Below are 15,512 nucleotides of genomic sequence, written 5' to 3'. Positions count from 1 at the left end.
GCATTTGAAAAAATTCCCATCATTAATCATCGTTGTTTAGTTGCTCACTCCTGTCCAACTCTTTTGTGACCCCATGGACTCTAACCTACTAGGCTCCTCTGACCATGGGATTTCCCAGGTAAGAATACTGGAGTGGATTGCCGTTTCCTTCTCCAGAGGATTTTCCCAATCAAGGGATCAAGCCGGTGTCTCCTGAAATGGCAGCCGGCTTCTCTACCACTGAACCACCAGGGAAGTTTTAATGGAAATTAAAACTGCAATAAGATGGTATTTTAGACTACCGCAATTGCTAACATTAAGAAGACTGACAGTGCTAAATGTTGGGAAGGATACAGAGGGACTGGACCTTTCAAATTGCTGGAGGGAATGCTAAACAGTATAGCATTTTAGAAAAGTATGGTAGTTTCTTCAAACGATATTCATGTACTTGCCATATGACACAGCATTTTCATTTTTATTTATTCCAAAGACATGAAAACACTTATCTACATTTATCTAAAGCTTGTTTACAGTATTCACAGCACTTCTATTCATCGGAGCCGCAAGCCAGAAAGGACTAAAATGCCTGCCTATAGGTAAAATGGATAAAGAAATCGTAGTGTATCCATATAATAGACTACCATTCAACAATAACAAAGAGGGAACTACTGATGAAACACTACAGGCTGAATCTTAAAACCTTATGCTAAGTGAAAAAAGTCAGACACAAAAGACTGCACAAATCTGATTCCATTCGTAAGAAACTCTAGAAAAGGCAAAAATATATTGACAACAGATTAGTGGTTGCAGTCACCGTGGTGTGGGCCGTGGGACGGGATGACTCTCTTCAGCTTTACCATGATGCTGTGGCAAAGCCTGGAGCAGAATGCTTAGCAAACTTCAGCTTTCCTTGTCACAGTAGTTTCTGGAAATTCTGCAAGTCCGCCTGAGTCAAGGCTCCTCCTAGTGGAATTTGCAGTATTTCTTCGAAGGCCACCTGCCATTGCCCGCCTGAGGACATCTTCTCAGCCCTGCCTCCCACCTCTTCACAAACCAGCGCCTTGTTTACTCTGGCCACAGTCCAAGCTAGTCTTAAATCATCGAGTTTCCCTTTCTCTTTTCGATTCCGCTCCCTTAAAAACAAAAACAACAATCAGTTTCGTTTCTCTCAGAAACTGCCGGCTCCGCCCCCAAACAGCACGTCGAGAGCCCAGCGTCTGGGCAGGGGCGGGGTAGGGAGGCTGCGGTTCTTAGACGTCGAGGTGCGTTCCCCTCGCTGCGGCGCCGCACCACGACGCCCGGGGGCAGTGCGCGCGTTCAGGCCTTGGCCGTCTCTGTCTCTCTTTTCCTCGCCTCAGTTCGGTCTCCTTCGAAGGTTCGGACAGCTGAGACGCGGCTGAGGAGCTCGGGAAAGTGGTGATGGAGGGGAAGCCACGGAGGAGGTCGCGGGGCGGCGCACGCCCGGTGACCGGGCGAGTCCCCGCGTCCCGGCCCTCCGCGACACTGCCCGCGGAGTCTTGGGGAGCGAAGTTCTGGCTCTTCCCCAGCGCCCCCGGGCTCCGCAGCGCGCTATCCCGGAGGCCCGAGGCGACACGCCAGATGTGCTGCACGCGCCGGCGCCTGGCGGTGCTGGAGCGCGGCGGGACGGGCGTCGAGGTCCACCAGCTGCCGGCGGAGAGCGACGGCGCCAGGAAGCCGAGTGAGTGAGGCCGCGCAGCGCCCGCTCGGCCATCCCCTCCGCGGACGCGGGGTGTGAGTGCGGTGGGCGGCCTGGCCGGGGCCCGCGCGGACGCTTCTCTCTAGAGCGGCCCGACTTGTGGGTGTGCGGCCCTTCTTTAACCGCGAGAGACTCAGAGGGGGGACCCCACGGCGCAGCGGTCCGCGGGGGCCGTAGAAACGCGCCCGGCCGGGGGTGTTTTCGCGTTTGGCACCCCTGAGTTCTCCAGCCTTGTTCCTCGCGTGCTCGGAGTTTGAGCCGGGCGCTGGCGAGAAACACAAGGTCCGCTCCGCTCGCCGCCTCATGGAGGGAGTCTCCCGGCAGCATCTTAGCCAGTCTGCCTCTATCTTTGGTTTCTATTCAGTGTGTTTTTCACTTACCCGTTTTAGAACATACCTGCTCCGATTTTGTGAGTCTTTGGAGAACCTTGTTTGGGTTTTCTTGTTCTCAGTGATAATGTCTTACGTGTGCAAGCAATTTAAAGAGGGCTTTCAGTTGCACTTTGGTGATCTCTGTAAGAGATTTATTAATTATTAGCTCTGGTGACCCTGACTCCGGATTTTACAGGTGGAGGTGGGGCATAAATGACCACACATTTAATTTTGAAAACTTTGCCCATCTATTGCATGAAGAAAATGATATTTTACTTTTGTTCGTTTTGCTTTTAACTTGAGCGAAGTCGGGAACCTTTTTTCTATAGGTTATTTGAGGTTTTTGGGGGGTGTGAACTGCCAGTTGAATGATATCTTTGCCTCGCTTTAAAAAAAAAAAAGAGTTGTTTATCTTTTTCCTGTTTATTTGGAAGAGTTTTTGTATATTGAGTAAGAGTAGCCGTTTGTCGGTCATATACGTTGTAAAATTTTACCCGACTTGCCGTTAGCTAATGTTATTTTATAGTCTGCTTCATCAGTCTTTTCATTTAAGGCGACTTAGGGATTTTGTGTTATGTTAGAAAGCCATTCTCAATCTAAAAATTTTTTAATGTACTCATTTTTTTAAACTAATTTTAAGATTTTGCTTTTAATCCTAACATTTTTAATACACTTAGAAATTATTTTGACTTAAGGAGTGAGGTGGGGGGATATGGATTTATTTTTTTCTCCAAAATGGCTAGCCGTGTCCCAATACCGTTTTACGAATAAACCCACCATTTTTGAATAAACACTCCTTTTTTCAACTGATTTGAAATGCTGAGTCTCTAAGAAAGCTTTAGTCTGTTGGGCCATTCTTTATTACCAGACTGGTTTGGTTCTCTTTAGAATTTGTATTATGAAGTGGTTTGTGTTTTGATTTTTTGCATAAATAGATTTTATTTCATTAGAACTGAAAACTGAAACAAGATCCCAAATCTACCTACTTTTTGTGAACAAATTAAATGAGATAAAAGTAAAGGGTTTAGTGGACAGTTTTAAATCTTTAACTTTGAGAAAGCGCTAAATATGCACTGATAGTACAGTTTCTTTTAATAGCATCCTTAAAAAAAATTGTCCCCCAAACCCAATTCCTCATTTACTCTTAAAATGAAGTATGTTCTCCAAAAATTAAATTATAGCTTCTTACAGACTTTTTCATTTCTAGCACTTCAAATTTAGTTTCTCTCCTTGAACTTATTAAACAGGAATCTAAAAGCAAATATTTAGTTAGCTATTTTAATTGAAAAGATATATTCAATTTAAAACAGTATAAATCAATGCTTTCCCAAATTAAAAAACAAAATCTGTTGTCAAGACACTAGTCATTGCTATTTTGTCTGCTTGCCACATTTGAATTTTCTTTAAAGAGACGTTCATGTTAAGTCAATTGTATAGTTGACATTTTTTTCCAGGTGTTTTAAGTGCATTATAATTAAGTGAATAATAGTAGTGGGTCACAGTGAGAGTGATGATAGTTCCTGTTGTATTTGCTCTGCAGAGTGCATTAAGTTAGGGAAAAAAATGAAGATACATTCCATGGACCAAGGAGAAGAGCACATGCTGGTTCTATCCTCAGATGGAAAACCATTTGAGTACAAGTATAGCGTAGAACATACAAGGTAGGAAAGTTTTTTTTCCTTTTATTAAAAATGATTTAAATTTCACTCAAAAAGCGATCATAATTTTCGTAGGAAAATGTTCCTTTATATGATCCTTGCTTTATATGGTGGTATCTTAAGTAAATGATGAATTCTGAACTGACTAGTGAACTGTAAATCAATTTGTATCTCCCAGGGCATGTAACATGTGTTGAATTGGCACTTAAAGGAAATGATTGGTTAGTCCACGTATCCCCAAATTGGACTTACATACTCATTAACTCATTTAACCCAAAAGTAGTTTTCAATCCCGGAAAAAAGTAAATTATCATGGAATGATTTGTGAGACTTTTTCATAGTAGATCTTGAGAATTAGGACTTATTTTCATCTTGTATTATTCTGCATCATAAAATTATTGTTTGTAAAAGGTTCTTAGAATCATCTTACCACAATTTTAGAATGAACGTTATTTTCCCTTTAAACCACTAATTAAAGCGTGTTATTATTATAGTAATTTTAGATGTGCTGAATGTGAAGTTAACTTTTTTGAGCTTCAATCCTAATTAAATATAGTTAATAATTATTAACTGTTGTGACTTATTTGTGATCAACATAAAATATATTTCCTTTCATCAGGTTTCAGTGCATTTTACAAGAAAAAACTATAATTCAGATCACATGTGGAGATTATCATTCTCTTGCACTCTCAAAAGGTACTTTTCTAAATACTATTTTTTTAAGAGGGAGTAAATGTATGTGTATATAGAACTAAGAGAATGTATGTGCTTCACTTGGTAACAGGACCGAAATATGGTTTTGAATGTGGTATGGTCTAGAACACTACTGAAAGAGATACAAAATCAGAATTCTTGGACCTATAAAATCTTCTGGTGTTCATAATTACTTTTCCTACATTTTATTCTCACAAATGAAAAAACTAAAGCAATTGGTAATGAGTTTGATGTTCTTTATTTAAGAGAAAAGAGCCCATGGATTGAAAGTGTATAGGACCTCATAAGCAATGGAACACTCTTCCCAGGGGATTTTGAGCAAGGGCAAGTTTTGTGGAGTGTCAGAAGCTTCAGTATGGAAACAGGGCATGATTGATTGTGGTTGCATATCTGATCAAGGAAATAAGTTTAGAGCCCAGAGTAAACTTGGTGTTTGGGGATTGGCTGACTGGGTATACTGTGTTTTTGGTCAGGCTGAGCATTCAGAGTGTGAAAGTTCGCTTTGGTGACATGGCCTGGGTGCCATCTTGGGCCTAGAGATTTATTTCCGCAGTTCTGTTTTCTATTTTTCAAATATGAAACAATGAAAATATTCTAAATAATTAAAATCATCCTCTCTGGAAGCAAGACTAGGAATGGTCCACCCTTTTCCAGAACTTTCTTCGCTTTTCCTAGGGTTCTTCCAGCTCCCATGATAGGAGCTCAGAATCCCGTGGGTCTGCTTTTATGGCCAGTTTGCTGGGCCCTGACGTGTTTTAACATTACCTTTTGAATTTGGGGATTCTCCCCAACCCTGTATACTTACCATTTCTTATCAGATGCCATAATGGTAGGAAAGGGAAGTAGTGACTATGAATTATTTCCTGAAGCCACTTGACCTAATTAAGACAGGCAGGTGATAAGGAATAGTGGAATTCAGGATCAAGGAAATTTTTTAAATACATAGGACAAATATAAACTTTTAGAATGAAAGCTGGAATTCAAGGGAAGTAAGTGATCATGTATTTGACTTATACTGAAGGCTTTGTTAAGGTTTAAGTGTTAATTTGTATTGGCAAAAGCTGGTTGTTTGACTTCATCCGTTTATGAACAACTCTTTCATTTTGAGTATCCACATGTTTAAGTTGTGAAGATGAAACAGATGCATGTGCCTTCAAGAAGCCTAGGATGTATGGATGTGGGGGGAAGGGATTGTTCAGGGTTTGTTATTGGTAAGTCACAATACAATGTAGGAAGATTGAAAGTTGGGAAAGCAAGAAAGGGAACTACTCATCCTTCTCATTTTGATATTTCCTGCCGACTAATAGGCACTTGGTAATTAGGTTTGAAGGAAAATCTCTGCTTCTCACCTGTTCCTGCATAGTATCTTGCAGAGTAGGACTCAGTAAAATTTAAGTCTCTGATATATTTTTTCAGCCTCTGTTAGGTACTGTCATCTCTATTAGATAACATCTAAGAACTTTTCTTTAAAAATATGTTCCAATGTGTGCATTCACTTTGCTGTACAACTGAAGCTGACAACATCGTGAATCAACTATACTCCAATAAAATTTTTAAAAATAGATAAAATAAAAATATGTTCCATATATTTAATTCATGGAAGAAGATGCTTACTCTTTCATGATACTGTGCTGCGATTTTAAATGTATGTTTACATTAGTTATTTAGCATCTTTGGGCATGTGGAAGAGGGAGAGAAAGAAAGGTAGTTTGGGGTTTTATTTTTTCATAAGTAGAGTATTTCTGTCTTTCATAGGCCCATCCTGTGAGTTTTTAAAAATACATATTTCTTGAATTTGATTATAATATATTCCAATAGCTTTATTCTTTTTCTGTTTGGGTCGCTATAATAAAAATAGAGTAGGTGATTTAAACAGCAGAAATTTGAAGTCCAGTTCAGGGTTTTAGCAGATTTGGTGTCTAGTGAGGGCCAGTCTTCTTACAAGTGGAAAGGACAAGAGAGCTCTCTGGGGACCCTTTTATAAGGGCATTAATCCCATTCATGAGCGATCCCCCTATCATGATCTCATCCAATTTCAGTCACCACCCCAATAGCCACTTCCTAATACCATCACACTGAAGGTTAGGATTTCAGCGTCGGAGTTTTGGGCTAACACAGACACCCAGTTCTTAATACTACCCTTTGAGGTAGGAGATAAGGAACTGTAACTCTTACTGCTGAAGAGAAGTTTCTTCTAGTTTTTCTGACTGAGTCTTGAGATGTGAGCAGTCCTGTCAGTTTGAATGGACGAGATTGTAATGGTGTAGTATGGATAGAATATAATGTCCTAGGGTGATGTCTGCTGCATTTTAAACCTACTAAGACAGCATTTTCTCTGTTTCTGTCAAGGTGGTGAGCTTTTTGCTTGGGGACAGAACTTAGATGGCCAGCTTGGAGTTGGAAGAATATTTGCCTCAACTTCCACACCAGAGATTGTGGAGAACCTCTCAGGAGTCCCCTTGGTTCAGATTTCTGCAGGAGAAGCCCACAGCATGGCCTTATCCATGTCCGGAAATGTTTACTCTTGGGGAAGAAATGATTGTGGACAGCTAGGCCTGGGCCACACCTACAGTACGGAAATATATTTTTAAATTCATATTATAAACAAATATATTTGACATATAAGAGATGACTATAATCTGAATGTAATCTGAACCAAATATAGTTCAGATTCCTGCTTTCATTAGCACTGATTTGCCTGGTTATCTCTCTGTGTTGAGGGTAGAATCTGTCTAAACAACACATACAGTGTGCAGGTCATGGCTGTAATTGAGGTGAGTGTCCGGGTTAAGTGGGAAAAAGGGAAAGAGCATTGGACTAGGGACCGGAATATCTGGACTGTGATTCCCACTTCCACATTAACTAATTTCGCCTACCCAAGTCACTTCATTTTTCTCTATGTCTCATTTTCTTTTTCTGTAAAGTGATGAGTTTGGATGAAGTGACCTTTAAGGTACCTGTGCACTTTAAATATTAATACAATTGTGGCAAAGGATAGTAAGATGCTAGTTAGAAACACCTATTCTGATCTTATTCTTTAAGGTTTTAATTACATGTGTGTACACACACATAAACATGTAATTCGCATTACTGAGCTATCTCCCCAAAGAAAAAGTCAATATTTCTGATGACCCCAAACCCCTTGTTAGAGATTTCAGGTGTGGCAAACTCCTATGCTTTATCAGCTGTAGTAATATACACATTCCGCCTGGGATTACTGGCTAGATACTGCATTTCTGCCTCACATGTCCCCATGCTAGTTACTCACGAGAACCCATAAGTCATTTCAAAGGAGGAAAAAGGATAAAGGACCGTTGAACTTATTTTGCTGAATCTCTCTGGGACAAGGAAATAATCGTGATAGAAGAGGTAGTGTAAGGCAGTTCTCCCCACTAGAGAATTTGAAAGAAAAATAAGAAGCTTCAGGTTCATTAGAAGGGTAATAATGCTAGACTGGAATGGGAAATACCAGATATGCTGCAACTGAAGCTAATCAAGTCAGGTAAAAAAGGAAGAAAGGGCTCTGGGAAGTGAAAGTGACACTTCACAGGTGAGTACCTCCAAGTGTGGCCCTTTGACCACCACCCCTGTTCCGTTTTCAGACCTAAATCTCCCAGCACAGAGCCTTTCTTGTCAGTGTGTTGGGAGCTATTGTGATGGGCCTAGAGGAAGTAATCTGGGTGTTTTATCAGTAGCATGGGACTCCAGTGTGAAATTCAATGTTTCCTTTTGGTTATTGAACTCTTCTTTTCCTTGTGTAGATAAAGATTCTCCTTCCTGTATTGAAGCACTGGATTATCAGAAGGTTGAATTTCTTGCTTGTGGTGGCTCTCACACTGCCTTGCTCACAAAGGTTAGTGTACCCTTGTCTCTTTGATTGCAGTTCCAGAAGAGCACTTTGTAATGGAGAGAGCTCTAGAACATGGAGATATGGGCAGCTGGTGTTTCCTGGGGAAGAAAGGTCACTGCTTCCCCATGCAGGACTGTCCTGATAATTGGGGGCTTTGCTCTGATGGTGATTTTATTGATTTTTCACTGATGCCTTCACTAACACTTCACAGAAGTGAGTGTTACCTCTGTGTCATATTTCTCTAATTTCTGATAAGAAATTCCCTTTCTTTAGAGTGGACTGGTGTTTACTTTTGGTAATGGAAAGTACGGGCAACTCGGTCACAATTCAACACAGAATGAGTTAAGACCCTGTTTGGTAACTGAGCTTGTTGGAAATAGAGTGACCCAGATAGCATGTGGAAGGTAAGTTGTAAAGAATCAATAAAAATTGATAAGATAAATATATTAAATTTAGATAGGTAGTTTAATAAAATTTCTCTTCAGTTTCTTTGATTGAGATAAAACTATCAAACATTTTCAGACAGGTGAAAATGCTTAATTCACATTGTTAGACAATCATAATAACTCTTTATTTTAGTATACATATTTAATTTAATTGATTTTTTAAATGTGTAAATATACTTTTTGTTGGTCCTTCAGTGAAATACCTTTGTAAATATTCAAATGCACTTTATCTTTTAAAAAATTATTTATTTGTAAAAAATGAAAAAACATGAGTTAGAAAGTGTTATTCATTGATATCGTCACTCTGTCTGTGTTAACCAAAGAAACTTTGTCACCACTTTGGACTTTTCATGACACACACTCTTCTGAGTAGCAAGTGTTACAGGAGGAATCCTCACCTTAGACATGTCTTAATGCAAACCAGAGCAGCACCCCTACTAACACAGGAGAGTTTACTGGAAAGACACAGCTCACTGAAAGCTGTTATACTGATGGTCAATTTTAAGAGGAGGATACAAATTATCAATAGAGTTAAAGCAAGAGCTGCATAGGGCAGAGTCTAGAAGAGGTCAAAATGAGGCGCTTCTGATGTCCACTCCCGCTGTAGGCATGGACAGTGTTACCTCCTCCCAGCCTGATACATGACTGTGAAGAATATTGTCAACCAGGGAAGCTCACCCAAGTCCAGACTTTTCATTGGTTAGTCATCATTGATTGAATTATTGCCCATGTGATGGAACTCAGACTCCAGCCTCTGTGTACCCAGAGGTTCAGCTTACCTACAGCTGGAGGGGCCTCTTTGAGCCACTTTGATAAACTATTAGGTGTGGTCAAGGGGCTTGCCCTGAACAACAGAGACACTCCTATCACTTGGGAAATTCTAAAAGGTTAGACATTACCTCCCTAGAGGTGAGAATAAAGGCCAGAGCTCTGAGCAAGGCCAAATTCTTTCCTTATACATCTGTATAATAGGAGAGGCCATTAATCAGATTGGTAAGAAAATCAGCATAATTAAAGGTCTTTGGGAAGTAGAGTTGGAGCTCAGGATCACTTGATTCCATCTTCTAGGATGGGGAGGGGAGGAACTCAGAGATGGCTGCCAGGAGGCGGTGACTCAAGCCAAAGCCTAAAGAAGGAGTAGAATGCTAGAGGTGGTGCTTGTTCTGACCAAGGGGACATCCTTTGCCAGGATGCAGCATCATGGCTTTCAGTGGACTTTGGGGTTCCACAATCACCTCAGCTACACATTAGTGATTTCTTAGTTTCCACATGGCTGATTTCATCCACTGGGAGTTTGTTAACTAGTTTCATTGACTGGGTAGCGTAATTTCTGCAGTTTTACCAGATTGCTGCATACTCTGATCATTGTGGAGAATTGAGAATTGACTGTATGTGCTTTTATTTAATAGGCAGCACACACTTGCCTATGTTTCTGATATGGGAAAGGTCTTTTCTTTTGGTTCTGGAAAAGAAGGACAACTGGGAAACGGCAGAACGTGTAATCAGCTGGTACCACGTCCCATGAAATTGCCATCAAGTGAAGAACGCAAATCTGGTAAATTCTGTAGGAACACAGGATTTGGCAAAAATGCGTTTGTTGAAAACCTGATTTTCCTAAGTGTGTAATGTAGCACGAAAAGTGTTTGACTGTGAGTGGAGTTTTACTGATTTCATGTTCACTTGTAAATAACTTAACATACCCTATCTAATTTATCAATAGCCATTCGTTCTCTAAGCCCTTCAGGTTAATCGTAATGTGGACTTAGAATGATAGAACATTAAAAAAAAAAAAACTATATGGGTTCAGAGGCCTTTGCAGCCTCTGATTCCAGTCTTCAAGGGACCTATTATTTCCATGATGATTGGTTTTCTTACCTGACTAAACTGACTCCTAAACATAAAAAACCCTCAGAATGATGAGCAGCTGACATACGCCAGGCAGTGTAACTGTGCTTAAAACTTAGCTGTCTCATCTCACCTGTCCTTAAACAGTTTGAGGAGATGTGAGCTTTCAGTCCTGTTTTACTGGAAGGTACAGAGACTTGGAAAGTGAAGGGTTATCCCATAAGCAGTTTTGGCTGGACTTGAACTGTGTGTGCACTGTGTGACTTCAGAGGCTTAACTCTGAAAGGTTTCACTATAGAAGTGCCTTGGAGCACTTGGGTCACTTGTTTCTGAAAGCTTGATGGTGACCTAAAGTACTAAAGTTCTCTCAGTTCTTCTGGGGAAATGAATGATAGGGTTATTACCTTAAGCAGTTTGTATCTTATATCTAATTTCTTATAACCACTTACATAGGCCTTTGAAGTACTGTTAACATTCTTCAGAGCCGATAGTCATTGATTAAATCTTGAGTTGTAGAAATGGCCTTTTTTGTTTGTTTTTGGCTGCACCGGGTGACTTGTATGATCTTAGTTCCCTGACCAGAGATTGAACCCGTGCTCCCTGCAGTGGAAACATGGGGTCCTAATGACTGGACTTCCAGTCCTAGAATGTGGTTTTTAGTAATAGGTGCTAAATTAAACCAGGGAACAGTTAACTAATCAAATATTTGTTTGACTGTGTTGAATATATAAGCATTTATAGTAACCATGTATATTAAACTGATAGCACATTGTCAGCCTTCCGAATCACCTATGTTTGCCAACTAGACTTCACCCTGAAGTAGATATGTATTTTTGCTTTGTGAGTGGGAAGTGTACTCTTTGTCTGTCAGAAAGATAAAAGGACTCTCTTTAAGAAGGATCTAAAGTTACTTGAGTGTGTATGTTTGTATCACATGAGTTTCTAAGCTCTTATTTTTTGTAAATTCCTTTCAGAAAGCAGCACCTCAGTAAAGGAGTTAATAATGGTTGCTGGAGGGAATCAAAGCATTTTGATTTGGATGGAAAAAGAGGTAAAGAAAAGATCTCTAGAAATTTTTAATTGAAGTGTAGTTGATTTATAATATTGTGCCAATCTCTGCTGTACAGCAGAGGGACTTCAGTTTCACATGTATATACATTCTTTTAATATTCTTTTCCATGGTGGTTTATCCCAGGAGATTGGATATAGTTGCCTGTGTTATACAGTAGGACCTTGTTTTTTATCCATGTTAAATGTGATAGTTTGCATTTCCTAACCCCAAATTCCCAGTCCGTCCCTCTTACTCTCTTGACCTCCTCCTTAGCAACCACAAGTCTATTCTCTATGTCTGTGAATCCGTTTGTTTGTAGGTAGGTTCATTTTTGCCATATTTTAGATTTCACATATAAGTGGTATCATATGGTACTTACTCTTCCTGACTTACTTCACTTAGTTTGATAATCTCTAGTTGCCTTCCATGTTGCTACAAGTGGCATTATTTTTTTTCTTTTTATGGCTGAGTATATTCCATTGTATATGCGTGTCACATCTTTTTTATCCATTCTTCTGTTGACAGACATTTAGGTTGTTTCCATGTTCTGGCTATTGTGAATAATGCTACTGTGAATGTGGGGGTACATGTATCTTTTTGAATTACAGTTTTTCGTGGGTATATACCCAGGAGTGGGATTGCTGTATCATGTAGTAGTTCTAGTTTTAGTTTTCTGAGGGTCCTCCGTTCTGTTTTCCATAGTGGCTGCACCAACTTACATTCCTACCAACAATATAGGATGATTCTCTTTTCTCCACATCTTCTCCAGCATTTGTTATTTGTAGACTTTTTAATAATGACCATTCTGACCAGTGTGAAGTGGTACCTCATTGTAGTTTTGATTTGCGTTTCTCTAATATGTGTGATGTTGAGCGTCTTCATGTACCTACTGGCCATCTGTATGTCTTCCTTAGAGAAATTTCTGTTAAGGTCTTCTACCCATTTTCCCATTTGGTTGTTTGTTTTTTCATTGTTGAGTTGCTGAGCTATTTTTATACTTTGGAGGTTAAGCCCATGTCAGTCATGTTGTCTGCAGATATTTTCTCCCATTCCATAGGTTGTCTTTTCCATCTTTATGATTCCATTTGCTGTGCAAAAGCTTGTAAGTTTGATTAGGTCCCATTTGTTTACTTTTGTTGTTATTTGTATTGCCTTGGGAGACTAGAGACTAGAAGTTTTACAACTTGGTATCTTAAGTAAAACAAAAATTTCCAGAATCTAGATTTGGTGAATTCCAAAATGATCAGATTCCTAGGCTCATGTTGGGGAATGGCTAGACGTTCAGTTCAGTTCGTTATTGACCCTTTATTGTCGAAACCGCATGCATCTTTACTCAACAAGAATCGGTAGATTTTTCCATACTGTTATGTCAAATAAGTGTGACTTCCATAGATTCTACTTACCTTTCAGGAGGCTCCTTGCAAATGGCATTTTGGTCAGGGTTTTAAGAAGCTAATGGGTTAACATTTTGAAGTGACTTTGCCAGCCAGTATTAACGAAGACCTGAGGTTCATAGTCTTATGAATAATCAGTCCATAATCTCCACATCCTACTTCACCAAGGCAAATTGAGTTCTTGGCTGCTTCTGTACCCAGTCCTTTCAGGATCTCCCCAAACTCTCTGATGTTCAGTTTAGTCTGGTCATACCCATATAAAACGTTCAGTGTTGGGGCATTCAGAGAAGTTTACTTTGGATCTAAGCATCCTTGGTCAAGAAACTGGCAACCCGGCAAATGATTAATTGTTCCTTGGTAGAATCTTTGTGATTTTCCAGATCTATATTATCCATACTTAGTATTACGCTTTATCCTTAGAAGTTGCCTAAAAGTTGAATACCTATTTCTATTGTATCTAAATTACTATATTCTGTGGTTCTGTTTGTTTACAGAATTCCTATGTGAATCTGAGGAGGAAAATTCCTACCTTGAATGAAGGCACTGTAAAGAGATGGATTGCTGATGTGGGGACTAAACAGTGGCAAAATACAAAAAGGTACAACCTAAGTGTCTGTCTGCTCATATAGCTTTTAAAATCAGTGTTTTCCCAATTGATTTTGCACAGTACAAAGATGTAAGATTTTGTGGTCCATTAGTAGTCTGTTTGGCTTCCCTAGTGGCTCAGAAGTAAAGAATCTTGCAATTTAGGAGACGAGAGTTTGATCCCTGGGTCAGTAAGATCCCTTGGAAAAGGAAATGGCAACTCACTCCAGTTTTATTGCCTGGGAAATCCCATGGACAGTGGAGCCTGGTGGACTTAAAGTCCATGGGATCACAAGAGTCGGATACGACTTAGTGACTAAATCATCACCCAGTGGTCTACTACTTGGTGATCTTCAGAGAAACAGAACCAGTAGAGGGTGTGTGTGTGTAGAGAGATTTTAAGGAGTAACCCATTCCAGTATTCTTGCCTGGGAAATCGTATGGACCAAGGAGCCTGGCAGGCTATAGCCCGGGAGGTCACAAAGAGTTAGACACAACTGAGTGACTGAGCGCACACACACACAGTTGTAGAGGGTGGCAAGTGCAAAACCTGTGAGGCAAGACTGCAGGCTGGAGACCTAGGGAAGAGTTGATACTACAGCTTGAGTCCCAAGGCAGGCTGAAGGCAGAATTCCTCTTTCTTAAGAGACCTTAATGCTTCCTCTTAAGACCTTTACAACTGATTGGATAAGGCACACCCCCATTATAGAGGGTAATCTGCTTTACTCAAACTCTGCTGATTTGAATGTTAATGTTGTCTAAAAAAATACCTTCACAGCAACATCTCCATTGGTGTTTGACCAGTTCTCTGGCCAAGTTGATACATAGAATTAACCATCACAACTAGCACATAAGCTCCATGAGGGCAGCTCTCTTTACTGCAGGACTTCTCTGGGCCTTTGATGTTTGTGTAATTGTGACTCTGAGCAGGAAATATAGTCTATAGTTTCCCAACCCTGCTTGACTTTGGAGTCCCTTGTTTGTTGAACTCTTACTCACAGCTGAACACCTTAGGCAACCTTGTTGTAAATAATAGAACTCCTACCATTGTTAAAGATTGTACTCATTTTTACAAGCATTTCCTTTTAGAGACACTTTAGGTATTGCTTTATAATTCTGGAAAGTAGTTACACCAAATAGTTGCATCTTGACTTGCAGAGCACAAATGGTCAAGAACTGTTTGTGCAGTTACTTCTAAGATGGAACTGAGCATACCCCCCCACCCTCTGTTTTGTTTCCACTTCACTAGAATAGAAATAAATAGGGCTTGGGAAGCTGGGTATGTTGGTAGTGTTGTGTTTGTCTTAAGAAAATACTAACCCTTGGTCAAGCCTTGTTCTCTTCCCCTGTTGCTTCTCTGAGTATATATCTTTTTATTTCCATGTTTGCTTCTGAAATTTTGAGATTTCACAAATGAAATAGACTTTCAGATGCACATGGCAGTATTCAAATAACTTAGAGATAGCAGGAGGAGTTTGAAGGACAATTATTATGCCTCTTGCTATAAGGAGACATATTTTGATTTGTTTTAACCACGATCTTATTCCTAATATAGGGAAATAAGAGAGATATTTTCATCTCCTGCGTGTCTGACTGGAAGTTTTTTAAGGGAAAGGTAATATATATTATAATAAATTTAAAATTTTGCTAACATTCTGTAAAAATAGCATGGTTACTATGATTAATATTAATAATACTGTATTGTTTATTTGAAAGTTGGCTAAGAGAATTGTGGCTCAGCTGGTAAAGAATCCACCTGCAATGTGGGAGACCTGGGTTTGATCCCTGGGTTGGGAAGATCCCCTGGAGACGGGACAGGCTACCTACTCCAGTATTCTGGCCTGGAGAATTCCATGGACTGTACAGTACATAGGGTTGCAAACAGTCGGACACGACTGAGCG

The 15,512-nt window shown here is 40.0% G+C and overlaps 1 protein-coding gene across 1 annotated transcript in view; it reads left to right on the top strand.

Annotated features, from left to right (window-relative positions):
* Positions 1 to 1,236: 1,236 nt before the first annotated feature.
* HERC5 (HECT and RLD domain containing E3 ubiquitin protein ligase 5) overlaps positions 1,237 to 15,512 on the top strand; it is a 46,945-nt gene continuing 32,669 nt past the window's right edge. Inside the window, exons 1-10 of the mRNA XM_043870748.1 lie at positions 1,237 to 1,678; positions 3,608 to 3,728; positions 4,345 to 4,421; positions 6,789 to 7,010; positions 8,201 to 8,292; positions 8,563 to 8,693; positions 10,145 to 10,290; positions 11,555 to 11,631; positions 13,520 to 13,623; positions 15,166 to 15,225. Of these exons, the coding sequence (XP_043726683.1) occupies positions 1,399 to 1,678; positions 3,608 to 3,728; positions 4,345 to 4,421; positions 6,789 to 7,010; positions 8,201 to 8,292; positions 8,563 to 8,693; positions 10,145 to 10,290; positions 11,555 to 11,631; positions 13,520 to 13,623; positions 15,166 to 15,225 (1,310 nt within the window). The 5' untranslated portion in view covers positions 1,237 to 1,398. The remainder of the gene's footprint in view (positions 1,679 to 3,607; positions 3,729 to 4,344; positions 4,422 to 6,788; positions 7,011 to 8,200; positions 8,293 to 8,562; positions 8,694 to 10,144; positions 10,291 to 11,554; positions 11,632 to 13,519; positions 13,624 to 15,165; positions 15,226 to 15,512) is intronic.

Source organism: Cervus elaphus, chromosome 17, assembly GCF_910594005.1.
Source record: "Cervus elaphus chromosome 17, mCerEla1.1, whole genome shotgun sequence".
Lineage (NCBI taxonomy): Eukaryota > Metazoa > Chordata > Mammalia > Artiodactyla > Cervidae > Cervus > Cervus elaphus.
The sequence above is the reverse complement of the archived record's forward strand: the minus strand, read 5'-3'. Positions and strand labels throughout refer to the sequence as shown.